Genomic DNA, 26,357 nt, shown 5'->3' with positions numbered 1-26,357 from the left:
ACCTATTCAGTTACAGCTGTGCAAAAGTCCTGCACGCTGTACAGTTTACAGTTTCCGGTTTATGACATTTTTTTTTGGATAGGCCATTGATTTGATGATATCTTATGCTAACTGCTATGCAAATATTGTTATATTTAAATAAACACTGGTGGCTTTTAAGTGAAAAGCAGAAGCTTTTTGCACTTTGGTGCTGTTTGGGTGGGGGTTGTAAATTTGCTTGCAGGCTTACAACGCCCGCCTACAATGATTATGAGAACAGATTTACTGTTGCATACCCACAAGGTGGCACAGGTGTTGCAGTGACTAAGGCCGGTGCTAGTGTTCTGTTAACATTTTTATTGTTCGTGGCCCTGAAAGGGACTGTTGAGGTCAGTGGCCCGCAACCTTTTTTGTGCCGCGGCCCAGTACCGGCATCACAAAATGATCCGCGGCCCGGTACTGGCATCAGCACGCATGGCAAGGAAAGGTGAGCCGAGCGACGGGCCAGCCAGCCGTCCTCCGCTTCTCCCCGCCACCTTTAACTCCTCCTTTGTACCTTTGTCGATGGGCTTCGCTTTGGGACGGTCGCTCGGCTCGCCTTGCCTTGGGTGCTGAAAGAATCCTCGCGCCTTAGTTTCGTTCGAAGCACCCCCCCCCTTCGATGAAACTAAGGCGTGAGGATTCCTTCAGGACCCAAACGCCGCTTTGCAACCGGAAAAGCTCACCTGGAAGCACTTTCTCATCAAAACAAGATGGCGGCGCCCAGCAAACCGGCGGCCCGGTAGGAAATGTTCCACGGACCGGGACCGGTCCGTGGCCTGGTGATTGGGGACCCCTGGTTTAGGTAACCAAAACATGGTTCCTAATATGAAATTGGCCAGCCCTCATTGCTGTAGGTATTGTCCCCTCTGCAAAGGTCAGGGCTGAGATTCACAGTCTCACCTGCCGTTCCTGTGAACCTGCTAAATGCCAACTTTACACCTTGCCTTCTGACCAGCGCGCGGACAGAAGGCAAAGGGGTAAGCCAGCAGTCTGTGGCGTGCAGGCTGGCTCCGTCGTCTTGGGAGTCATGCCAAGGGCAGGTGTTGGCCTGAGGTCATCCTAAAGTCCTCGCTTCGTTGTCCTTCGATGGTCTGTTAAGACAGCCAAGGAGGACAGTGGGGTCCTGGGAGCCCGCCCAGAAGTTTGGTGCAGACGTTTCGTGACCCAACTAGGCCACACAGCATAAGGGCTAGAAGGGAGGGGGAGCTTGCCGAGAAGAGGAGGAGGCGGAGATTGGCTGTTTTTGTGCAGACATTTCACTACCCAACTAGGTAACATCATCAGTGCTGGAAGGAAGTGGAGATTGTGGAGAGGAGGAGGAAGAGGAGGAGGAGGAAGAGGGGGAAAATGATTGTGGGGTCCTTGGTGCTCTCTGAGCTCGGTAAGTTTTCTTGCCGACGTTTCATGACCCAACTAGGTAACATCATCAGTGCTAGAAGGGAGAAGGATTTGTGGAGAGGAGGAGGAGGACTATGGGGTCCTTGGTGCTCTCTGAGCCGGGTGGTTTTCTTGCAGACGTTTCGTGACCCAACCAGGTAACATCAGTGCTAGAAGGGAGGAGGGTTTGCAGGGAGGAAGAGGAGGAAAATAACTGTGGGGTCCTTGGTGCTCTCTGAGGTTGATGGGGGTTTTTTTGCAGATGTTTCATGACCCAACTAGGTAACATCATCAGTGCTAGGAGGAAATAGGGAGGAGGAGGAGGAGGAGAGGAGGAGAGCTGGGGGTCCTTGGTGCTCTCTGCGCTTGGTTTTCTTCCAGACATTTCATTACCAAAATAACTAACACCATCAGCGCCAGAAGGTAGCGGGGCGGGATTTCCTCTCTATTTATATATTGCCCTGTCAATATTCTTGAGAGTATTGAGCGGTTTTGTTGCAGGCATTTCGTGACCAACTAGGTGACATTATCAGGGCTAGAAGGGAGTGGGGTTTGTGGGGAGGAGGGGGACTGTGCAGTCCTTGATGCTGTCTCAGCTTGGTGGTTTTCTTGCAAATGTTTCAGTACCAAACTAGCTAAACGTTGTCAGTTTAGCACTGATGATGTTACCTAGTTGGGTCATGAGACGTCTGCAAGAGAACAGCCAAGTTCAGAGAGCACTAAGGCCCCCACAGTTCTCCTATTCCTCCCCCTCCCTCCTCCCCCTCTCCCTCCTCCTCTCCACAAAACTTATTCCCGTCTAGGACCGATGACGTTACCTAGTGTGGTAATGAGACGTCTGCAAGGGAACCACCAATCTCAAGAGAGCACCCAGGACCCCACAGTTGCTCCTCCGCCTCCTCCTGTCCTCAAACCTCACTCCATCCTCTCAAACCCCCGTCCTCCGTTTTGTCTTTCAGCCCAGCCCGTCTTCCACGTCCTCCGATTCTGCCTCGAGCCTCGGCAGTTCCCATGGGCCGAGCCTGGCCCTGAGCAGCAAGCGGATGTCCCATAAGGCCGTCCAGGCAGGTGAGTCGCTTCGGTTCGGCCGTCTCCTCCCAGGCTGGTTTCTTAGCAGAGTCTTTGGCCTCCAGAGCGTTTCACCAAGAAGAAGAAGTCGAATTCAAAAGACTTTGTAGTCTCTTTTGTGCCCTAACCCTTTCCAGTTCTTTTTTTAAAAAAAATACTTTATTGGGTTTTTTCTTTTTACATATCTCAGTCACTTAATAAACAGCACTATGACATTTTATGTACTATTTTTATATCCTATCCAATACAATCTATACGTTCTATTTCCATACTATCTACATCTATTTTATACGCTTTCTTTTCTTATTTCTATTGTCTATCCAATGATACCATTTCTCCCATATTGCATAATTGTGACGACCCAGGAAGCAGCGCACATGTAATAAATTTCCAAACGTAAATAAATTTCCTTTAATGTCTCCGACTTGGCTTCACGGGTTCAATCGTGCGCAGTTAGAGATTAAACTCTTTCCAAAATAGTCTCCAAAAGAAAGGAATACAGTCCAAACTCAAAGAACCGATAACGGAGCAATAAAAAAAACCCAAAACAAACCTCACTGAAGAAAGTTCCACGACAGAGCAGGATAATTAATTACAAACTTCAAGAAGATAACAAGGCACAGTCCGTTGGAAGAACGCCAGCCAAGATAAACCTCAGCCAGGAATAAAACACGCTTTGCTTCTAGCAACGCTGTGTTTTAAATATCCCTCCTTTATACTCTTCCCCTCAGCTGCAGCCAATGAAGGGGATCATGACTGCTTCCTCTCCCATAAGCCATGTTGTTCCCTTCTCCGTTCCTCCCTGTGGGCCTTAGGATAATCTTCCTCTGAATGCCCAGCCAGTCTGTGCTGTTCCCCGGTTTCCTCTACAACCTCCGGAGCCACATTTCCACTCCCTGTCGGCTGTTCCTCCTCTCCCTCGGAGTCAGTCTAGTCTCCATCAGGGGCGTGACCATAATATTCTGAATCTACTTTCCCTTTTAGTTCTATAGTCAATTTATCCATTTCCGCACACTCAAATTTATTTTTTAATTACTAAGCCTTCGGATGCAATTCTTGCTGCTGTTAATATTGATTATCCCTAGAAGAAATAATTCTGGTACAAAAAAAAATCTAATTAATTAACCCGATTAATTCCTGTAACCACATCTGTATTTCTTCCAATATTTTTTTTTTCACTTCAGGGCCTAACTTATCAGTTCTTAACTTCTGCCTTGCTTAATGGAGGTCTGACTGGCGTGGAGACGGAACCGACTTTGGAGAAGCCTCAGATCCTCCTGGATTTGAAGTCGATCTGAAGTCGATTCTTCCTCCTTGGAAGTTTCTTGCCTTTTGTGTTCTGGACAACACAACGTAGATTTATGAACCGGAATTTATTTTTACTTGGAATTATGTCAAGAAGATATAGTAAAGAGGAGATTTATCTAATAGTGCACATTATCACGGCAGCAAGAAGGATTTTTTTCCCCCAAGATGGAAAGGTTAGAGAAATTCCCGACGGAAGGTGAGGTGATAAAGAAGATAATGATACGTGCTGAAATGGACAGATTGACTCTGGAATTAAAAAAAAAACTAAGGATGAGACAGAATTTTATCAATGGTCGGAAAAGAAAGGAAGGACCCAGAATAAAAAAATAAACAGGATTTGTAAAAGGGATAATTACAGATTAAAAAACTTAACTGTACAAATGTATAAATGTATATAAGATGTACGACAAAAAGGAATGTCAGAACGATCCCAAGTGTCCAATGTTTTAATAATTTAATCAATCAAATATGTTAAAAAAAATAAAATTTACATCCTTCACATTCTATGCAGTTGAATTGAAATCCCCAGATATTGCACATTCATATTGTCCTATTCAGTAGAATTCAATAGAGTTACTGCCCTGGGATAGAAGCTGTTTTTTTTCAGCCTATTTGTCCTTGTTTTTATTATTATCCTGTACCATCTGCCAGATGGTAATAGTTCAAAAAAAGGGTGCCCTAGTCCAAAACGTGGTCAACAAAAACTGTAACTATAAGTCCAATCAAGGCAAGATGAGGTCATTAGTCCGTAAGGGCAAGAGAAGGAATTCCAGATGTGAAGAAACGGCGGTAATTCAACCCAGTTGGGAAGGCGCCAGGAACGCAGAGAACCAAAGTCAACACATGATAAACTCACATTTGTTCCCAGCAGGTGCCGCTCTCAGCTTGCATCTCTTTTAAACTCTCATTCCCAGGTGTGGCTAATGAAGGGAATCAGGGCCTTTTCCTCGCCCGTAAGCCACGCCACCCCTGTTGCTCCCTTCTCCGTTCTTCCCTAAGTGCCCTAGGATAAAGAGGGGGTGGGCCTGGGTCTTCCTCTGAACCCCCCTCTCCCTTGTTCTCCCTCTCCCCTGCTCTGCCCAGCGCGGACTTTTGCCCTTCCCCAGTTTCCTCCACAGCCAACGGATCCATGCTCCCACTCCGTGAATTCAGACTCCGACAGGGGCATGACACACTGGGTGTCCTTTATTGCCCTTGTTGCTAGCATGACCTTCCCTGGTCTCCCCCTCCCGAATCCTCCCTCCCCAAAGAGTCCCCGAGAGGCCCATGACCCCCAGCACCAGCCGATGGGGTTGCCCCATCGGGGAGACCAACCGTGTTTTCCTTTGATTCCCCCCGACCCAGGAGACTTTGAGATTGTGAACAGCGCCCCACCAAGAAGCACACTCGCGACGTGGGCTTGACTTTCCCCACCCCGACTGCAAGCAAGCCACGCTCCACGGAGGGTCGAGGAGCAGGGCAGAGCAGGGGCTGGCTCAGCACCATGGGCTGTCGGCAGAAAGCGAGGAGCAGCAGAAGTGGCAGCCGGGCAGCTTTCTGGAAGGGAGGAGGCCCAGAAGGAGCCGGTCGCAGTGGACGCAAGGTCTCTGTAAAGGCTGTGTGTGTGTGTGCGTGTGTGTGGTGGACTATCGGTTTGGGCTGCGTTGCAAGAGCCAGCATGGTGCAGTGCCAAACCTGCCTGACTAGAGACCGGGCGGCAGTGAGTTCTAGTCCTCTCTGGCTCTCAAAGCTGGCTGGGTTTTATTCTAGGTATCTCTCTCTCTCTCTCTCTCTCTCTCTCTCTCTCTCTCTCTCTCTCTCTCTCCCCCAGCCCACCTCCTAAGGTGGTTGTGTTTGTAGAGAAAAGAGGAGGTGGGAGCATTGGGGACACACATTGCCTTCACCTTCTTCTTTTAACAAACCCATAATCCCTTGCGGGGTGGAGTCTGGGCTACCGAATGGAGCTAGCAGAGAGTTTTACTGGCCAGATGCCCTTCCTGTTGCCGGCGCGGAGTTTTGTTCGGCAGGTCTATTCTCATTGTGCCCAGAGAGAGAGAAATATCTGTCTCTACCCAGGATCGAACTCAATGGGAGGCAGAGAAGAGATGGGGTTGGCGGAGCCAGTCAGAGGCGGGATTGGCTGGTTCTCCCAAATAATTATTCAAAATTTCCACTACCGGTTCTCTAGAACCAGTCTGAACCGGCTGAATCCCACCTCTATCTATCTATCTATCTATCTATCTATCTATCTATCTATCTATCTATCTGTCTATATCTTTTCTATTATCTATATCTATCTATCTATCTTTTCTATTTATCTATCTTTTCTATCTATCTATATCTATCTATCTATCTATCTATCTTTTCTATTATCTATCTATCTATCTATCTATCTATCTATCTATCTATCTATCTATCTATCTATCTATTTCTATTATCTATCTCTCTCTCTCTCTCTCTCTCTCTCTCTCTCTATCTATCTATCTATCTATCCATCCATCCATCCACCCATCCATCCATCCATCCCAGATAAAGCCTACAAACTTGAAATTTGGCACATATTCTTGGCTTCTAGGGGCTCACTAAGAAAGGATTCTTCGAAATGACCATCAGAGCAGTTAGTATTTCTTATATTATTATTATTAACACGCTCTGATGCTAAGGAGCCCTACTCCTCCTCCCCACCTGAAAAGAAATCTCTTCCAAAGGCAAAACACAAGCAGAGGAGTTTCAGTTTCACAGCAGCACCAAGCAGCTTTAGTACAGGACAGTTGAGCTAAAGACTCCTTGCTGTCTCCTTGCTCACAGAACAAATACTCTTTCAGTTTCCAAACAGCCCTCAACTCTCTCTCTCACACACTGACATGATGCCAGCCGGATGAATACCGATGGATGCTTGTAGGCAGAGGCAGAATTCCCCTCCCCCTTATTTTCCTCCCCCAAAACCTAAGCCTGACCACATAGTTTCGTAGCCAAGCACGGCGATCGAGCTAGTAAATAAACTCACCACCGTTCTTCTTCTACCCCCATCCAGGCGTGTCTTGGTTCGTCCCGGCAAGAGATCTAAAACCAGATGCCCTGGAAGAGGCCGGGGGTGGCTTCCCACCCGGCCCAGTCCTTGCCTGGTCCGAGCCCCCACCCAGGGGAAAGCCGTGGCGGGAACCTCTCCGCGAGCAGAACTGGCCGGAGCGTCTCGGGGGCCTCCAGGTGCGTCTGGCTGCTCCAGCAAGAGATGTTGAGAATGAGCCTCCCTCCCTTTTGGGGAAAATGACCCTGCAGGTAAAATCCAGGCTTCTGGCTTTGTCCCCTTCCTCACCTTTACACCCCCCCCACTCCCCATCCATACTAGAGATCCCGGTGCCAAGGACCAGGCACCGCGGCTCGATTCGCACAGCTGGAAGGAAGCGTAGAGGTCTTCTCTAAGCTCCAGTCACTTAACATAGCTGGCCTTGGATTCATTTAGGGACCGTTCAGAGTTACAACAGCACTGAAACAAGTCCCTTAGGATGGTTTTGCAATCTTACCACCGTTGATCGGCTTCCATCCATTATTCCTTGTCAGGCCTTCAGGTGCCTTGGAGAATAGCTTGACCCCTTCCTCCTCCCTGTGGCAGCCCCTCAAATATTGGAAGATGCTCTCCTGTCTCCCCTGGTCTTTCTCTTCACTGGACTAGCCAGGCCCAGTTCCTGCAACTGTTCATCGTATGTTTTAGCCTCCAATCACCCTGGTTGCTCCTCTGTACTTTTTCTAGAGTCTCGGCGTCTTTTTTTTCATCTCTTCTTTGTGGCAAGCCCTGAGATATTGGGAAACTGCTATCATGTCACCCCATCCATCCATTCCTTAAACTAGACATGTCTTCTGTCCATCCATGGCTTGCTCAGATGTCCCTTCCTTCCTTCCTTCCTTCCTTCCTTCCTTCCTTCCTTCCTTCCTTCCTTCCTTCCTTCTTCCTTCCTTCCTTCCTTCCTTCCTTCCTTCCTTCCTTCTCTTAGTTCCCTCTGCACTTTTCTCATCTCCCTCCCTCACATCCCTCCCTCCCTTCCTCTCTCTCTCTCTCTCTCTCTCAGTTCCTGCAACTGTTCATCGTATGTTTTAGTCTCCAGTCCCCTCATCATCCTGGTTTCTTTTCTCTGCACATTTTCTAGAGTCTCAACATCTTTTTTATAATGAGGAGCCCAAAACTGGATGCAGTACACTACCAACAAAAGATTTTGAAGTTTTGTCATTCGCATGACCATTGCTTCGCCGTTGGCGTAAACTCTGGTCCCGCAGAAATATCCCGTAGGCAAGTTGCCCCGTGGAGAATTGCCCTAGACTGCCCTGCAACCCCCATTTTGCAAACTTACCGGCCAGCAAAAATCAAATGGGGGGGTGAGGGTGGAGAGCCAGATTTGCTTAACGTCCGCGTGGCCTTGGTGGGTGTGGTTTGCCGGGAGGGCTGTTTTTCACCTTCCTCAGAGTCCGGAGGCCCTCTGGAAGCCGGACACAGGCCCATTTCCGGATAGAAATGGTGTAGAGTGTTGAGGTAAATTCCCCGTTAGGAGAATGAGCACATACAGGGAGTCGTATTTGAGAGAAGTGTTTGAATAATACACACACAGAGCACACAGATACACTGTCCAGTAAATGTAGGGTTTTACTTCCAGAAAGTTTAAGCAAAGTTCAAGATAAGCAGTCCAAAAGTCATTCACAGGTAAATCAGTCCGTTTTTCAATCCAGGGATAATCCAAATATCAAAAGTCCAGTGTCAAAAAACAGTACAGTATCAGACTTATATCAAATCCAGGAATATCGGTCAATTAGAAGAAATGGGGCAACGGCAATACTTTCCAACAGAAGGAAACAGAGACTTACTCACATTCTCTTCTGAGACTCAGACTAAAACTAAAACAACCCAGGTTTCTGGCTCCATCTTATGGCTGTTTAAGAAACCACACCCAATTACACTTTTGCATTTTCTTAAAAGATACAGTTTTAAAATGTTTATCCCGGTTTATATATTTCTAACCCAAATACCTGTTAGGTGACTTGTATTCCTAACATAGGCTCTCCTTTTTGAGCAGGGGGTTGGACTAGATGACCTACAAGAACCCTTCCAACTCTGATTACCTGTTACCTGTAACTTCCGGTACTTCCAGAAAGCCCATTTTGCCCATTTCCCAGAGCCTCCACGCCTACCCTGCGCTTACCTGCATCCGAAACGGGCCTCAGGGAGACTCCTGGGAGGGGACGGGCAGGGTGAGCAGGGCCAGCCGGTCGGTTCAAATCGTGGTTTGGCAAACCAGATACAAATTTAACATCCGGTTCTCAGGCATCAGTCCAAACAGTCATAACTCGACACCTAGAATCATCCGTGAGACCGACACATGGATTCTCTTACTCCAGAGACACACACACACCCCAGTGTCCCCAAATTTTAAAAAACATTAATTTTTTTTGCGGCTTTCAAACTCCTTGAGCCCCGGATGGCCTAGGAATCCCAAGGCCGAGATTCTGCCCTTCCGCTTTCCCGCGGATATCAACCTCTTCCCCGGGATTTTGATAATTCTGATTTTCCCAGGGATTTCTCTGGGTTTTGTTTGGTTTAGAGGCTTTCCTTCACGGCTCCCCCGAGTCCTCAGCTTTGTCTGTGTCGGGCCGGTTTAAAATATTCTTTATTGCCCCCCTTCCCCCCCCCCTTTTTTAAAAACACACACACACACACACACACACACACAATCACACGGCTAGGCTTATTCCCACGTCTGGTGTCTTTCCGGTGAACGGTCCGGCATCAAAGCATCCAGCAAACCTGGCAACTTTAAGACTGGTGGACTTCAACTGCCAGAGAGAAGAGAAAGGAGAAGGAAGGAAGGGAAGGAAGGAAGGAAGGAAGGAAGGAAGGAAGGAAGGAAGGAAGGAAGGAAGGAAGGAAGGAAGGAAGGAAGAAGGAAGGAAGGAAGGAGGGAGGGAGGGAGGGAGGAAGGAAGGAAGGAAAGGGAGGGGGGAAGGGAAGGAAGGAAGGAAGGGAAGGGAAGGAAGGAAGGAAGGAAGGAAGGAAGGAAGGAAGGGAAGGAAGGAAGGAAGGAAGAAGGAAGGAAAGGAAGGAAGGAAAGGGAAGGAAGGGAAGGAAGGAAGGAAGGAAAGGGAAGGAAGGAAGGAAGGAAGGAAGGAAAGGGAAGGAGGAAGGGAAGGAAGGAAGGAAAGGGAAGGGTGAAGGGAAGGAAGGAAGGAAAGGGAAGGAGGAAGGAAAGGAAGGAAATGGAAGGAAAGGAAGGAAGGAGGAAGGGAAGGGAAGGAAGGAAGGAAGGAAAGGGAAGGAGGAAGGAAGGAAAGGGAAGGAGGAAAGGAAGGAAGGAAAGGGAAGGAGGAAGGGAAGGAAGGAAGGAAGGAAGGAAAGGGAAGGAAGGAAGGAAGGAAGGAAGGAAAGGAAGGAAGGAAAGGGAAGGAGGAAGGAAGGGAAGGAAGGAAGGAAGGAAAACAACGTGCCCTTTGTGTGTTCAAGCATGCATTAAACATTAACTGTTCAATGCACACTTAAGGACCTTGTGGCAATGTTACAAACCTTGCAATTAACCTTGCTGGCTTCTGGGCAAAGAAGATCTGTCCAATTTGCCCACCGCGCAGCAATTTAACCTTTGTACCTTTTTGTATTTTTAAATTTTACGTCCTGCCTTATTTTCACCGTGATGCTTGTGGACTTCAAGTCCACAAATCCCATAAAGTTGCCAGCTGGGGAATTCTGGGAGTGGAAGTCCACCAGTCTTAAAGTGGCCAAGTTTGGAGATGTTAGCTGGGGAATTCTGGGAGTGGAAGTCCACCAGTCTTAAAGTGGCCGAGTTTGGAGACCTTTCCTCTGGAGGTTTACAGAGGCCTCCGCTTTGCAAAAAAAAAGAAAAAAGAAAAGCAATTACTCAGCCTCAGAGGCCTGTTTTCAAGGAAGCTTACATTCATTCTTCCCCGAAGCTTAAGTGGTTTGTTTTCTTTTTATCTTCCCCCTTTCGTTCCCCCCCTTCCCCCCCCGCCTTAGGAATCTCTCGCAACGCACCGTCCCGATTTCATTTCGAGCTCCGGCGAACGTCTGAAGCGCCTCAAGCTGCTCACGGAAGAAAGGAAGCTGCAGAGCGTCTTCCAGGAGGAGAGGGAACAATTGTTTAACCCCCCCGAGGCGATGCGTTGCGGGAACATGGGGGGTCTTGCTAACCGAGGTACCCCTTCGCTTCCAGGGGAGCCGAGCCGGGCTCCAAAATGCAGGCGGGGGTTGGTTTGCTGAAGAAATGAAGGAAGAGAGGGGTGGGCCGGCTGGTCTTTGGCAGCAGGAACAGAGACCTTCCTCTCCGAATAGCCCGGCTGCTTCTGCTCTAAGGGGTCCCCGGGGCTCTCGGAGCTGGGTGGTTTTCTTGCAGACGTTTCATGACCCATCTAGGTTTCCTCCTCAGTGCTAGAAGGACTGAGATTTACAGGGAGAGGAGAGGGAGGAAGAGAAAGGAGAAGGAATAAAGGAAAGGAAAGGAAAGGAAAGGAAAGGAAAGAGGGAGGGAGGAAGGAAGGAAGGAAGGAAGGAAGGAAGGAAGGAAGGAAGGAAGGAAGGAAGGAAGGAAGGAAGGAAGGAAAGGTTATAGGGGTCCTTGGTGCTCTCTGAGCCTGTTTGGTTTTTTGCAGACATTTCATGACCCAACTAGGTAACATCCTCAGTGCTAGAAGGGTGGTGGGTTTGGGGAGAGGAGTAGGAGGAAGAGAAAGGAGAAGGAATAAAGGAGGAGGGAAAGGAAAGGAAGGAAGAAAAGGAAGGAAGGAGAAGGAGGGAAGGAAGGAAGGAAGGAAGGAAGGAAGAAAGGTTATAGGGGTCCTTGGTGCTCTCTGAGCCTGTTTGTTTTCTTGCAGACATTTCATGATCCAACTTGGGAACATCATCCGTGCTAGAAGGGAAGGGGTGTTGCAGAGAAAGAGGAGGAGGAGGAGGAGGAGGAGGAGGAGGAGATCTGTGGGGTCCTTGGTGCTCTCTTGGAGACTTTCTTTTTCTTTTTAAATAGATCTTTGTTACATTTTTCCCTTGGAGACTTTCTTGCAGACGTTTCATGAGCCAACTCGGGCACATCCTCGAGGTTAGAAGGGAGCGGGGTTTGTAGAGAGGAGAAGGAAAGCTGTGGGGTTCCTTGGTGCTCTCTGTGCTTGGTGGTTTTCTTGTAGACCTTTCATGACCCAACTAGGGAACACCATCAGTGCTAGAAGGGAGAGGAGGTAGAAGGGATTGGGGTTTGCAGAGAGGAGGAGGAGGAGGAGGAGTGTGAGGGTCGTAGATTTTGTTTGAGCTTGGTGACTTCCTTGCAGACATTTCATGACCCAACTAGGTAACAACACCAGTGCTCCGAAGGGACTGTTCCACTGGCTAGGGGTGGGGGGGGAATTGAAGCTTTGCTTTGGCTGCCAAAGGAGACCCAGGCCTGGAGGAAGGGAAGGCCCTGGCCCCCTCTTTCAGGGATGGGCGGTGTCCTTTGTCCCAAAGCTTCTTTGCAAAGGAAAGGCCACCCTTTCAACGTCCTTAGGTCTTGGGGGTGATCCTCTTACACCAGGGGTCTCCAGACTTTGGCAACCGGTGGACTTCAACTCCCAGAATTCCCCAGCCAGCTTCAGTCCCCATAACGGAACAGTCCCTCCTAAGCACAGATGTTGTTAAGGAGTTGGGTGACGAAAAGTCTGCAAGAAAACCACCCGGCTAGAGAGCACCAAGGACCCCACAGTACCTTCTTCTTCCTCCTCTTCTTCTTCTTCTTCCCCTTCCTCCTCCTCCTCCTCCTCCTACTGCTACTACTACTACTATTACTAACCCCTACTCCCTTCTAGCACTGATCATGATATCTAGTTGGGTAATGAAATGTCTGCAAGAAAACCACCAAGCTCAGAAAGCATCAAGGATTCCTCCTCCTCCTCCTCCTCCTCCTCCTACTACTACTACTACTGCTACTACTACTACTACTACTATTACTAACCCCTACTCCCTTCTAGCACTGATGATATCTAGTTGGGTAATGAAATGTCTGCAAGAAAACCACCAAGCTGAGAAAGCATCAAGGATTCCTCCTCCTCCTCCTCCTCCTCCTCCTCCTCCTCCTCCTCCTCCTCCTCCTCCTCCCCCAACTCCCTTTTAACACTGATGGTGTTACCTAGTTGGGTCATTCAACCTCTGCAAGAATAATACCAAGCTCCAAGAGCACCAAGGACCCCACAATCCTCCTGGCTGGCTGGCTGGGGAATCCTGGGAGTCGTAGTCCACCAGTCTTAAAAGTGACCCCGTTTAGAGACCTCCATCTTAACGCCATCAAACGGGGATCGTGTTCCTTGGCCGGCCAGGGAAAACAGAAAGTGTGGACAGAGAGAGAGAGAGAGAGAGAGCTGGTCTCACTCCCGATGTCTTCTTCTTTTCTTTAGGATATCGGACGCTTCGGAGTAGAGCCATTTCCAAGAATGAGATGGTTGAGCGGTCGAAACGGTAAGGGGGGGTGGGGGGGAGTTGGTTGGTTGGTTTTTGGCCAGAAAATGACTCTCTTGGATTACTCTTCCGATGCGATAAGGGATAAACATCATAAATAACAGCGGCTCCGGTTACTTCTGCGCTCCTAATAAGGAAGTAACAAAAATGCCACAAAAAAAATAAACGCTGAGAAAGGAGAAGAGTTCCGTCAGCCTGTTTTTTATTTCCTTATTGACGCTAATTTCATGGGTGGGGGTGTGTGTCCCCCTTTCCCAGATTCTGCTGAAGATGCTGCCCCAAATGGGGTCTTGGAAACCAGGTCTTTTCTCATCTTAAGGCGGTCCTGGATTTACGACCACAAGTCACGTGACGAAGCGAGGCGTTCGCGAAGCGAGTTTCGCCGCCCCCCCTCCCCTTTCGAACGACCCACCTTGCCCCGCCCCGTGTAAGCGAATCGCAGCGATGAAATCCGTGGCACCGTTGTTAAGTGAAACGGGCTTCCCCTCCCCCCCCGGACTTCGCTCGCTCAGGAGGCCGCCAAAAGGAGGGAAAGGGGATGCCGCCCAAACCGTCATCGACGCAAGTCAGGGGCCCAAGCGCCTGGATTCGGATTAGGCGACCCTGGGGGTTCTGCGGCGGTCCCAGAATCCAAATTAACGGCGTGGAAAACGGCCCGGTCCCTTTTTTTTCCTCGTGAGAGAATAGAATAAAACAGAGGTCCCCAGACGTGGCCCCTTTCAGGCGTGTGGACTTCAACTCCCAGAATTCCTTAAAAGTGGCCAAGTTTGGAGCGATGCCACCTGGGGAATTCTGGGAGTTGAAGTCCACACGCCTGAAAGGGGCCACGTCTGGGGACCTCTGCCGTTCGCTAAAGAATAACCTGGCTAAATAATAATAATGATATAATAAAAATAATAGTAGTAGTAGTAGTAGTAATATAATAATAATAATAATAATAATAATAATAATAATAATAATAATAATAATAATAATAATAATAATAATAATAATTGCTAAATAATAACCCAGGATGGGATTTCTCCCCTCTTCAATGGCCTTCTCTCTCCTTTCTCTTCCCTCGGCCAGCATCTACGAGCAGCTGCCGGAGGTGCGAAAGAGACGCGAAGAAGCCCAGAGAAGAACGGAATATTCCACCAACCGCTTGAAGGCCCAGCTGTACAAAACGGTGGGTGCCCCTTTCTCCTCTCTTCCCCCCACCCCCAAACTACTCAAAGCTTGTGGGGTTCTCCTCCTTTCCGGGGACCCGGTCCGGTGGCAGGGTTGGCTGGAAAAACCTTCGTGGTCGCCCCTTGTTGAAAGGCTTCTTAAAATGCCTTTCTTCTGAGGGCTCGATTTTCCTGCTGGGAGAGCTCCGGTGCAAGGATACAGACAACTGCTGGAAAGCCGGATCTTTTTTATTTTTTCAGGAAGGTGAGAGATAGCAAGAAGTCTGCGTTCCTGGGGCTAGCTGGCTTTGTATAATAAGCCCCTGATTTTTATACTTTTTTCCCCCTTTTGTGTGTGAGTGCTTGTGTTTGTACTTCTTAATGTTTTAAATCCTGCCGGGGGTTGTCTTCATTTCCGCCGGAGGGTAAACTCCGCGGGGTGGTTTGATCGGATTATCGGTTTCGTCCTCATGTTTTCTTAGATTCGTTTCGTGGCAATCTCCTGTCTGTCTCCTTTGCAATATATTTTGTGTCTTTTGTCTGTTTGTTTTGCCGACTTGGAAGGGTTTTCTTTTCTTGTTTCCCTAGTTTTCTTAATTATTTGGGCTTTTGTCTAAGGGGCTTCTTTCAATACCTTTTATTAAATCTCTTTTCCTATGCAAGTTTGTTTCATGGCTGGCCTGATGTTCCCTTTGGGCTTTTCCTGCTTGGGTGACACCACTGTCCTCGTGAAGTTCCCTTTCCACACCGGAAAGTGGGAATCAGAGATGGGAGTCAGAGCAGGCAGGGGATAATGGAGTCGCCTGGAGCTGACCGGCGTCCCCAATCTTGGAACTGGGCGGCATCTCCAAAAGCATGAGCTCAGGGCCGTCGCAGGAGGCCTGCGCCCTGGCCTACGCCACGCCGAAACTCCTCGGGAGGGAGAACGGCCGTATCTCTGAAGCGGCAGGGCATAAATTGGCCTTCGGGGGCGGGGAGAAATGCAGAGTTTAATCCTGGCCAAAGGAAGGAGCATCGCAGAGCCCCTGGTGGGCAGGAGGAAGCCGCCATTGTGCCTGAACCACTAGAGGGCAGCAGAGCCGGGTTTTTTTCCTCTTTTCTCTCCCCTCGTCTCTCTTTTCTCTCTTCTTCCTTCCTCTTCTCCCTTTTTCCTCTTCTCTGTCTCTCCTTTCTTTCCTCTCTTTTGTCTCTCCATTCTCTCCTGTCTCTCTTTTCTATACCTCCTTTCTCTTCTTTCCTTCCTTCCTTCCTTCCTTCCTTCCTTCCTTCCTCTCCTTCCTTCCTTCCTTCCTTCCTTCCTTCCTTCCTTCCTCTTCTTTCTCCTTCTTTCCTCTTTCTCTTCTCTCTCCTTCTCTTTCCTCTTCTCTCTCTTTTCTCCTTTGTTTCCTCTTTTTTCTCTCTCCTTCTGTCTTTCTCTCCCTCCTTTCTCCTTTCCTTCCTCCCTCCTCCCATCCTTTCCTTCCTTCCTCCTCTTCCATCCTTCCTTTCTATTTTTCCTTTCTCTTCCCTTTCTTTTCTCTCCTTCTCTTTCCCTTCTTTTCCTTCCTTCCTTCCTTCCTTCCTTCCTTCCTTCCTTCCTTCCTTCCTTCCTTCCTTCCTTCCTTCCTTCCTTCCTCTCTTTCCTCTCTTTCCTCTCTCCTTTTCTTCTCTTTCTCTCCTTCTCTTTCCCCTTTCTCTTCTTTCCTCCTTCCTCCCTTTCTTCCTCCTTTCTTCCTTTCTTTCCTTCCTTCGTGTCTTTCCTCTCTCCTTTCTCTTCTCTCTCTCTTCTCTCTCCTGTTTCTCTCCCTTCTTTCTCTTCTTTTCCTCCCTCCCTCTTTTCTCCTCTTCTTTCTTTTTTCCTCTCCTCCCTCTCTCTTTCCTCTCCTCCCTCCCTCCCTTCCTAATCTTTTCTCCTCTCTCTCTCTCTCTCTCTCTCTCTCTCTCTTTCCCCTCTTTCTCTCTCTCACAAGCCCACCACAGCCCTGGCCTTCAGTCCTACCCCAAGCGAAAGCCAGTTCATCCAAATGGGGGCTTTCCACTACCTGCCCTCCCCACATTCCCCCCATCAAGCTGCTTGGCCCTTCTTCCGTGGGTCTCTTCTTCCTCCTCTCCTCACCCCCTCCCCAATTTATCCTATTTTTGTAAGGAAGTGGGGGGGGGAACCAAGAAACGGGAAGGAGCAAAAAGGGGCTTTCTCGGACAGGGCGGGTGGGTGTCCCTTCACCCTTACAGTGTTAGGATTCCGGCAATCGCCCCCAATTAAATCAGGATTCTTGTTTGTTCTTGTCTTTTCCAACAGAAAATCACCAACCGTGTCTTGGGAAGGAAAGTGCCCTGGGAATGATGTGAGCGGGAAAAAAACACACCAGAAGCCGAGCGAAGGACAACGTCCCTGTTTAATAAACCTTATCGCACCAAGTAGGGGGTTTTAACCTCTTTTTTTAAAACATTTTTTTTTTTTTAAAAATACGAACTTGTGCCTACGCCGTAGACTCCTTGGGCGGTTTTTGCGCCTGACGCCTCTTAGATTTCCTGACCGTTACTGGAGTTGAGGGGTGTCCTCCCCAGTTCCCCCGCTTCCCCCCCTCAATCATGCTCCAACCCCTCGCGTTTTCAAGCCAACGTACTGAAGAGTTTTTTAAAAGAAAAATCAAGAAACCAGGATTTTTTTTTTCTGTCTTTTTCCATATTCTGCCTACGTTCCCTATGCGGATCAAGGCTTTGTCGGACTAATGGATCAACAGCGCATTAAATGGGCGGTTTTGTGTGCGTGTGTGTGTGTGTGTGTGTGAAAGCAGCTTGGGTTATTTATATATAGAATAATATTTGTATTTCAGGTGCTTTGTATCACTGATGATTTTGGAGGATTACTCTGGATTTTTTTTAACGTCTCCGCGGTGGGGGGAAAAAAAAATTAAAATGTCTTACAATATATCCCTGCTTTCTGATGACTTCCAATGAGCGTTTTTGTCAGCTGTCCGTTCACAGTTTGCGTCTCCGCAACAATTGTCGAAAATGGATGGAGACTCGGAGCCATTTTTTACACGCGTTCAATATAAAACGGGGAAAAGGGGCTGTAGATGCACAGTTACAGCCAATGTCTTGACTCTTCTAACCCCTTCAGTGGATGTCCTGATACAGATAGTCCTCAACTTACAGCCATTTGTTTAGGGCAGGGGCCTCCAAACTTGACAGCTTTAAGATTTGTGGACTTCAGCTCCCAGAATTCCTCCTCCAGTCATGTTAGCTCTGGAAATCTGGGAGTTGAAGTCCACAAGTCTTAAACTGGCCAAGTTGGAAGACCCTTGGGCTAGCTGGATGAAAGGAAAGGAGAGGGAGGAATAGATGATGGATGGATGGATGGATGGATAGATAGATAGATAGATAGATAGATAGATAGATTATATTGATTATATAAAGATCTAGATAAAGAACTAGATAGAGAGATAGACAGAGAGTGTATGGATGGCTGGCTAGGTGGATGATAGACAGACAGAGAGAGGATGGGTGACATAGATTATATAAATAGCAAGATCAGGGGTCTCCAAACTTGACAGCTTCAAGACTTGTGGACTTCAACTCCCAGAATTCCTCCTCCAGTCACGTTAGCTCAGGAATTCTGGGAGTTGAAGTCCACTTTCCAGGTTTGAAGGCCCTTGGATTAGGGTCTATTCAAAGTTACAACGGCACTGGAAAAAGTGACTTCTGACCGTTTGTTCAGACTTACGACCGTTGCAACGTTCCTGGGGGGCGGTGTCACGTAATCAAAATTAAGACTCTTGGCAATGGACTCGTATTAACAACGGTGGCAGTATGTCCTGGGGGTCATGATCCCCTTTTGCGACCTTTTGAGGAGCAAAGTCAACGTGGAAGCCAGATGACAACCACTTAACAACCGTGTGCCTAACTTAACAGCTGCAGTGATTCGCTTAACAATGGCTGCAAAGAAGGTTGTAAAAGGAGTAAAAGCTCCCTTAACAACTGCTTCACTTAGCAGCAGAAATGTTGGGCTCCATTGTGGTCCTAAGTCGAGGACCACCTGCAGCTAAAGTGGGTGCTTGCTTAGTTCGACCATCATCAGCTTGCCTGAGTTCCTAAAACTGTCTCTCACCAAAGGAAATGCTTCCAGGGGTCCTGGGACTCCAACTCCCAGAATTCCCCAGCCAGCCTGGCCCAAGTCCTGTTTTTGCAGCAGGCTGGGGCAACATTAAAATAGGTGGACTCCAACTCCCAGAATTCCAACCAACATGGGCCAAGGCAACATTAACATGGGTGGACTCCAGTTCCCAGAATCTCTCAGCCAGCCTGGCCTAGGATCTGTTTTTCCAGCAGGGGCAAAACTGAGATAGGTGGACTTCAACTCCCAGAATTCCATAGCCAACCAGGCCCAAGGCCTCTTTCCTCAACTTTAGGAAGTTTAAGATGGGTGGACTCCCAATTCCCAGATTCCAAGCAACATGGGCCAAGGCCTCTTTCCAGCAGGCCAGGGCAACATTGAGAAAGCTGGACTTCAATTCCCAGAATTCCACAGCCAACCTGGTCCCAGGCCTCTTTCTTCAAGTTTAGCAATTTTAAGATGGGTGGACTCCCAACTCCCAGAATTCCCCAGCCAGCCTGGCCCAAGTCCTGTTTTTCCAACAGGCTGGGGCAACATTAAGATGGGTGGACTCCAACTCCCAGAATTCCATAGCCAACTAGGCCCAAGGCCTCTCTTCAAGTTTAGCAACTTTAACATGGGAGGACTCCCAACTCCTAGGCTGGCTGTGGAATTCTGGGAGTTGGAGTCCAACCATCTTAAAAGCTTCTATGGTTGAGAAAACATTGCCTTATGAGCTCTGGAGCTGGCCAGGCCTGAGCAGGCCTCGTTGTGAGACACACAGACTTTCAGGCCAACACCCTCCAACACCCACATGTGCCGCCTACACAACCCTGTTTTCCTTCCCCTGGCGCAGCTGCTACTTCTGTTTGTCGCTCTGCGTCTCTTCCTCCCTCCCTTGCCACCCCTGCTCTTTTCCGCTGTCTACTGGTTGCAATTCTGCAATCTGGCTGTGCTTTTGAGTCAGAGGGTGTTTCCCCGCTCTGAACAACGGCCAAGCACAGCTGTGTTGCTTTGCACACACACATACACGGTGTGCGGCCGAAAAACAGAATCCCAAATTAGCCGGGTCAGCAAAACACGAGAAGGATTTTTGCCTCTTGGGTGTGGATTTGAACCGGAGCAGTCGCTTCTGGGTCATTCCGGGTAGTCCTCGACTTACGATCGCAATTGAGCCCCCTCCCAAATTTCGGTTGCTAAGTGAAACGGTCACCCATGGTCATGGTTTGTCCCCCCCGAGGTTTCTGAAGAACTTCAAGAAGCTTCTTGAAGGAGCAGCGAATTTCGTTCCCGTTTTACGACCTTTCCTGCCACCCGTTACTAAACGAATCCCTGCAGTCAGGAATGCAATCGTTAAGCGAATTGGGCTCCCCTCGCTCGCCAGAACGGTCACAAAAGGGGATCACGTGACCCCCGGGGACCGCAATCGTCCTAAGTATGAACTAAGTTGCCAAATGTCTGAATTTTTGCATCACATGACCATGAGGGATGCTGCGATGGTTGTAAGTGTGAAAAAACGGTCATAAGTGCAAACAACGGTCATAAATCCCTTTTTTTTCAATGCCATTTCCTTTTGAACAGCCACTAAATGACCAGCTGCAGTTCATTTAGCGACTGAAGTTACCACAGCACTGAAAAAGGATGTTTTCCACACACACGATCAAAATTTGGACGCTTGGCAACTGTCTTCCTGTACTTGTGACAGCTGTAGTGCCCCAGAGTCATACAGTTTCACCTTTGGTGGCCTATTGGCAGGCAGAGTTAATGGGGACGCCAGATTCACTTAACAACCGTTTTTGCTGTATCAATCAGAAGAGAGCTGGGAGGGTCCCTAGAGATCTTCTAGTCTAACCCCAAGCAGAAGACCATTCCAGACAACTGGCGGTCCAGTCTCATCTTAAAAACCTCCAGTGATGAAGCACCCGCGATTCACTTAAGGATGACAGGAAAGGTCTTAAACTCGGTCAAAACTCACTTAACAACTGCCTGGCTTAGCCAATGGAAATTTTGGGCTCCGTTATGGTCCATGATTCGAGGACTTCGGGGAAGATGAGTAACGATTTCTGCAAATAAAATAAAAAAAGTTCTTCCTTCTTTAGTGGGATTTTCACCAGGGTGGTTGGTGGTTGGTGGTTTAGTTTCTGAAATAAAGGGAAATGTGGTTTGAAACAAAATGTTGACTCTGGGCTTTATAGAATACCAAAAATGGCCTGATTGTTGTTATGAGTACATTATTCAGTTCTCCTAAAGAAGGCTGTCTGTCAAAAATGCCAAACAATTTGACAGCTAGGCCTTTTTTAGCAGTATATCAATTTTAAATGCTGAACCGACAATTTTTTAAACCTCTTGCTCAACAATGCAGCATCTAGCAAGCCTTGTTTGGGCTGAGAAGCTAAACAGGGCCAGGACCTTAAAAACACACACACCAAAAAACAGATAATCAGAGTTGGAAGGGACCTTGTAGGTCATCTAGTCCAACCCTTCTTGCCCAAGCAGGAGACCCTACACCATTTCTGACAGGTGGCACTTCAGTCTCTTCTTGAAAGTCTAAAATAATGATGCTCCCAGAACTTCTGAATAATATGGCCGGGGAATTCTGGGAGTTGAAGTCCACCAGTCTTAAAAGTTTCCAGGTTTGCAGACATTCTAGTCTAGTCTAACGAAAAGTAGGGAATGACAGGATAGTAGTCTTCCAATATTTGAGGGGCTGCCCCAAAGAAGAGGACCGGGGTCAACCTATTCTCTAAAAGTACCTGAAGGCAGGACGAGAAGCAATGGATGGAAACTACTCAAGGTGAGAAGCAACCTGGAATTAAGGAGAAATTTGCTGACAGGGAGAGGAATTAACCAGTGGAACTGCTTGCCACCAGAAGTTGTGGCTGCTCCATTGCTGGAGATTTTTAAGACGAGACTGGACAGCCACTTGTCTGAAATGGTATAGGATTTCCTGTTTGGACAGTGGGGTTGGACTAGAAGACCTTCAAGGTCCCCGTCAGATTTAGGTGACCCCCCCAAATACTTAACAAAATTTTCAGGACAATGAGGTAAAATAAGAATTTTATTATACTCTCGCAAAAGCAGGCAATTCCGAATCCCCCTCAGGTGAGTTGGAGTCAGACGAGCGAAAAACTTCTTTTAAACAATGCAATTTATAGTTTATTTCCTTTTGAAGCATATTTGCGGTTGAGGCAGGAAAGTTTAATCAAACTGAACAGGAAACTCTTAAGCTAGGCAGCTGGAAACATGTTGGGGTTTCTTGTAGGTCTTCCACTCAGGCAAGCATTTCAACATAACAGTTTGCAGATATGGGACCCTCCGGGTCATCTAGCCCGACCCCCTTTTGAGACATAAAATCCTTTTAAAAGAATTCAAAATCATATATCTTTGATTCACATCCTTCAGTCCCTTATTCTCCAAAGCCCCTGAAGGCAGGACGAGGAACAGTGGGTGGAAACTAATCCAGGAGAGAAAACAACCTGGAACTAAGACTTCCTAGCTGGGAGGACCATTAACCAGTGGAACTGCCTGCCACCGGAAGTTGTGGGTGCTTCATCACTGGAGGCTTTTAACAAGACATTGGACAGCCATTGGTTGAGCAGGGGGGTTGGATTAGAAGACCTCTAAAATCCCTTCTGATGCTGCTATTCTGGATGGCCTGGCAGAGAACATGCTGTGTGCCAGGAGGCCCGATTCCTTATTGTTTGGGATCTGCTGGTCCCCACCACCACTGATGTATCCCATGGGTCAACGTCTCTGCAGGGCCAAAGCCACCTCTCCTCACGTCCTCTGCTTTGCGTTGACTGCCCAGAAGTTAGAGGCAGAGGAAGGAAAACGACCGGCGCTGCTTTTCATGTTACCGCATGTTCCCCCGAGGGCTCTCAGCCACGTCCTCTTTGGAGGCGTGATGATACCAGCGATTCACCCCATCCACAGGTGCAGGGCTGAGAGAGTTGCCAGCGTACAGGGGCAGCCCAGGCTCCAATGATTTGTAGCTCAGCGTGTCATGTGCAACGATCGGTTGCTTTGCCCAATGGGTTCCCCATGTTGGATTTTCCAGGTAGCAGGGGGAGCCTCGTTGGGTTCTTCTGCAAAGCTGCTTCCTTCCCAGGGTAGGTTTGTGGGTGCTCCCTGAGCTGGCTGGTTTTATGACAGACGTTTTATGACCCAGCTAGGTAACAGTATCACTGCTAGAAAGAAGTGGGAGGAGGAGGAGGAGGAGGAAGACTAAGGGATCCTTGATGCTGTCTGAGCTTGGTTGTTTTCCTGCAGATGTTTCATGACCCAGCTAGGTAACAGCATCACTGCTAGAAAGAAGTGGGATTTGGAGGAGGAGGAGGAGGAAGACTAAGGGTCCTTGATGCTGTCTGAGCTTGGTTGTTTTCTTGAGATGTTTCATGACCCAGGGAGCATCACTGCTAGAAAGAAGTGAGATTTGGAGGAGGAGGAGGAGGAGGAGGAGGAGGAGGAGGAGGAGGAGGAGGAGGAGAAAGACTAAGGGATCCTTGGAGCTCTCTGAGCTTGGTGGTTTTCTTGCAGACGTTCCATGACCCATCTAGGTAACATTAGTGCTAGAAAGGTGTGGGGTTTATTCCTTTGGTAATTCCTTCCTTTTTTGCAAAACGTCCGTAGGAAAGTGGGGTGTCTTAACTATCCCACGGGGTGGGAGGTGGGGTGGTCTCCATCAAGCCGCAGAAATAGCCGAGAAATAGGTTTTATTGTTTAAACGGGCCCCCCTGAGGTGGTGAATTTGGCCAAACAGGAAACCGGTGACACAGAGGCCAACCCCGTCCCCTTATGCGCCCAACCACAGGGGTTGAGTCACGGGTCAGGTATGCTTGTCAAAGATCCCACCCTTTGCCCAGCACATGAACTAATGGACATTTGGAGGGAGGGGGTCCAAAAATGTTTGGGACAGAAAGAGGATAACATGATATAACCCACAGCTCTCCAAGTCAATGTGTGGTAGCCAGAGATTTGAGTGGCATTTGTGGCGTGTGGGTGTCCAATTTCACGGAAGAGAAAAACCCGGGGAGTGAGGGGGCCGGGGGGGAATCCTGGGCCTATGATTTATAGTCCTAAATGGAGTTCCAGTCCTGTCTTAGGCACGAAAGCCAACTGGGTGACTTTGGGCTCTCTCTTAGTTCAGACCGACTCCTAGGGTTGTTGTGGTGGTGTAAATAGGAATCGGAAGATGCGTTGGATAGACTCACCATCTTGAATCATTTATAAAAACACCCGCGAGATGCAGAATCAACAATTAAAAACGTTGAGCTTTCGCTTTGCGGTTCCAGATTTTATGGGCTCCTCTGCACCCCGCTTTCATCGTCATCTGAGCCATCTCTAGATCGAAGAGCTGGTTAAAAACAACCCAACGGGGGGGATGCTCCCCTTAACTCATATCCTGTTGGGGTTCGCCGGCAGCAGGCGGGGACGGCTGAGGTCTCGGAGAGCGAGGACTCGGATGAGGGGCCTGCGTGGGATGCAGGGGTGGGGCCAGGACCATCAGGGAGGGGAGTGCTGCCTTCGGAGATGGTGGAGGCTGGCAGCAGCAACGAAGAGGCCCCCGAGGAGCCTGTGCCAAGTGTGCGCGCGCTCAGGGCTGCTCAAAGGAAAGAGCAGCTGCAGCAGCACGGCGACTCAGGAGTAAGGCTGCAAGATAATGGCCCCTCCCTTAAGGGATAAAAGCCAGCTGAGAAACCAGAGTTCTTTGCAGAAAGCAAAGACTTTTTTGCACTCAAGCCTGGTGGACATTTGGATGATCTTGGTTGGTGTTTGGAGACTCTTTGTGTTTGGAATATTTCTTAGCAACTTTATCTAGTGTTTTTGGCAGCCTTGCACCACCTCGGCAAGGCTCGTTCTCACCAGAGACGATTAGTTTGAAACAGCCTTTTCACCGGGAAGGAACGGAATTTGTAAAGAATCATTAAAAGGTTTTGCTGTTACCTCCGTTTTGTATTTGTTTCCTTGGAACCAGGTTTGGTCAGAACACACCCGAAAAAAACCCACTAAAAACTCACACCTTCCTCTCAAAACAACTCTGGGGTGGAAGTGGTTAGCAGCCTCTTTGCAGCAACTTAAAGCCTTTTGCAACAGCTCGGTGTTTTCTGGAGGACCATTAAGCCACTCCATCCCACCCCACCTTCCCCCAAAAAGGCGAGGGGGGTGGGGTACGAGAACCTTGGCCTTTCCATGTCTGTGCTGTCCAGACGGTATATAGTTCATTGGGAATTGGGAGCTGTCCTCTTAAGGGAATGCCTCATGGGAAATGTAGTTAACGCATCATGGGAAATGTAGTCGTTGTAGTCACATCTGTAATCCTTTTTTTTTTTTTTTGGAAAATTTTATTGATTTTTAAAGACAAACATAAACAAACCAAACATAAACCATCTTTTTTGAAAGCGGCTTGATCCCGGGTTACATCTCTCCGTACAGACACAAATTCAAGTTCCTTGTAATCCTGATTGGTCACTGAATTGACCCTTGGTTGGGTCGGGGGAAGTTTCCATCATTCTTGCTTGGACCCCAGGAGCATCGTGCTGTTTTACTCCACCGTTTTGGGGTGAAGATTAACGGCATTTTCACGGTTCTGTCTTTCAGTTGCTGGCTGAATGTAAAGACAGTCAGGCAAAGTCTACAATGTCTTCTCCTTGGATGGATTAATGGGGGGGCATTGCTGGAAGCAGAGAAGAGGAAGAGGAAGATGAGAAGCGGGAGCCCTGGATTTTGGTGCATTTTGGCAGCTTGAAGTTGGGGAAGAGAGAAACTCACACCGGCGGCTTTTGAATTCTTCTCCACCCTAATCAGGAAGTGGGTGGGGGAGCTTAGAAAGCCGCTTCCCAGGCCTGGTCTCACCCCACCCTACCCCAAACTGCATCTGGCCAAGGAAGGACCCAGTGGGGCCTGCATATATATGTTCTGGGTGGGGAGGGCGCCGGGTCCCCGAATAACCGAGTTGGGAAGGGACCTTTGGAGGTCTTCTAGCCCAACCCCCTTGCTCAAGCAGGAAATCCTGTGATCATTCCAGACCAAATGGCTGCCTTCATTTCTTCTTGAAAACCTCCACAACTTCTGGTGGCGAGTAGTTCCACTGGTAAATTCTTCTCCCTGTTCAGGAAATTCCTCCTTAATTCCAGGTTGCTTCTGCCCTTGACTGGTTTCCATCTGTTTTTTTTTTCTTCTTTTCTTATGCTGGTGCTTTGGAGAATAGGTTGACCCACCCGCCCCCGCTTCTTTGGGGCAGCCCCTCAAATATTGGAACAATTCAGAGGTGGTGGAATCAATGACTGGGGACGCTCTGAACGGGGTGTGTGGCGTTATGGCATAAAGTGTTATGGCGTTATGGCGTTATGTGTTTATGGCGTTATGCCATAAAGGCAGCGTTTTGAAATACAGGTCCATGAAGGAAACTCCCGTTTATGTCATTGTGGCAGGCCCCTCGGATAATGGAAGAGTGCTATCGTGTCACCCTTAGTCCTCATACAGAATAACAGAGTGGGAAGGGAACCTGAAGGTCTTCTAGTCCAACCCGCTCAAGCAGGAGATCCGCTGCCATTTCAGACACATGGTTATCCCATCTCTTCTTAAAAACCTCCAGTGTTGGAGCACCCGTTGCAAAATATATCTGTCTATACGGGTCTCTCTCTCATCCCTCCGTCCATTGCTCTCTCTCTCTCTCTCTCTCTCTCTTATCCATCTATCCATCCATCATTATATATTTTTCTACCTATACCTCTTTCATTCTCTCCCTCTTTCATTCTTTCTTTCACTCTTTCTCATCCATCTATCCATCCATCATTATATATCTTTCTATCTGTACCTCTCTCATTCATTCTTTCTTTCACTCTCTCATCCGTCTATCCATCCATCATTATATATTTTCTATACCTCTCTTTCATTCTTTCTCTCTTTCATT

General features: G+C 48.3%; 1 protein-coding gene across 1 annotated transcript in view; it reads left to right on the top strand.

Annotated features, from left to right (window-relative positions):
- Positions 1-16,803, top strand: part of ALMS1 (ALMS1 centrosome and basal body associated protein) — a 68,014-nt gene extending 51,211 nt beyond the window's left edge. Inside the window, 9 exon segments of the mRNA XM_087935708.1 lie at positions 2,358-2,466; positions 5,119-5,144; positions 5,147-5,245; positions 5,248-5,356; positions 6,788-7,032; positions 10,763-10,940; positions 13,162-13,222; positions 14,291-14,390; positions 16,649-16,803. Coding sequence (XP_087791834.1) covers positions 2,358-2,466; positions 5,119-5,144; positions 5,147-5,245; positions 5,248-5,356; positions 6,788-7,032; positions 10,763-10,940; positions 13,162-13,222; positions 14,291-14,390; positions 16,649-16,693 — 972 coding nt within the window. The 3' untranslated portion in view covers positions 16,694-16,803.
- The last annotated feature ends 9,554 nt before the right edge of the window (positions 16,804-26,357 follow it).

This window comes from Pseudonaja textilis, chromosome 6, assembly GCF_049901715.1.
Source record: "Pseudonaja textilis isolate UNSWEBS1 chromosome 6, rPseTex1.2, whole genome shotgun sequence".
NCBI classification, from domain to species: Eukaryota; Metazoa; Chordata; class Lepidosauria; order Squamata; family Elapidae; genus Pseudonaja; species Pseudonaja textilis.
This window is presented reverse-complemented; position numbering and strand designations above follow the sequence as displayed.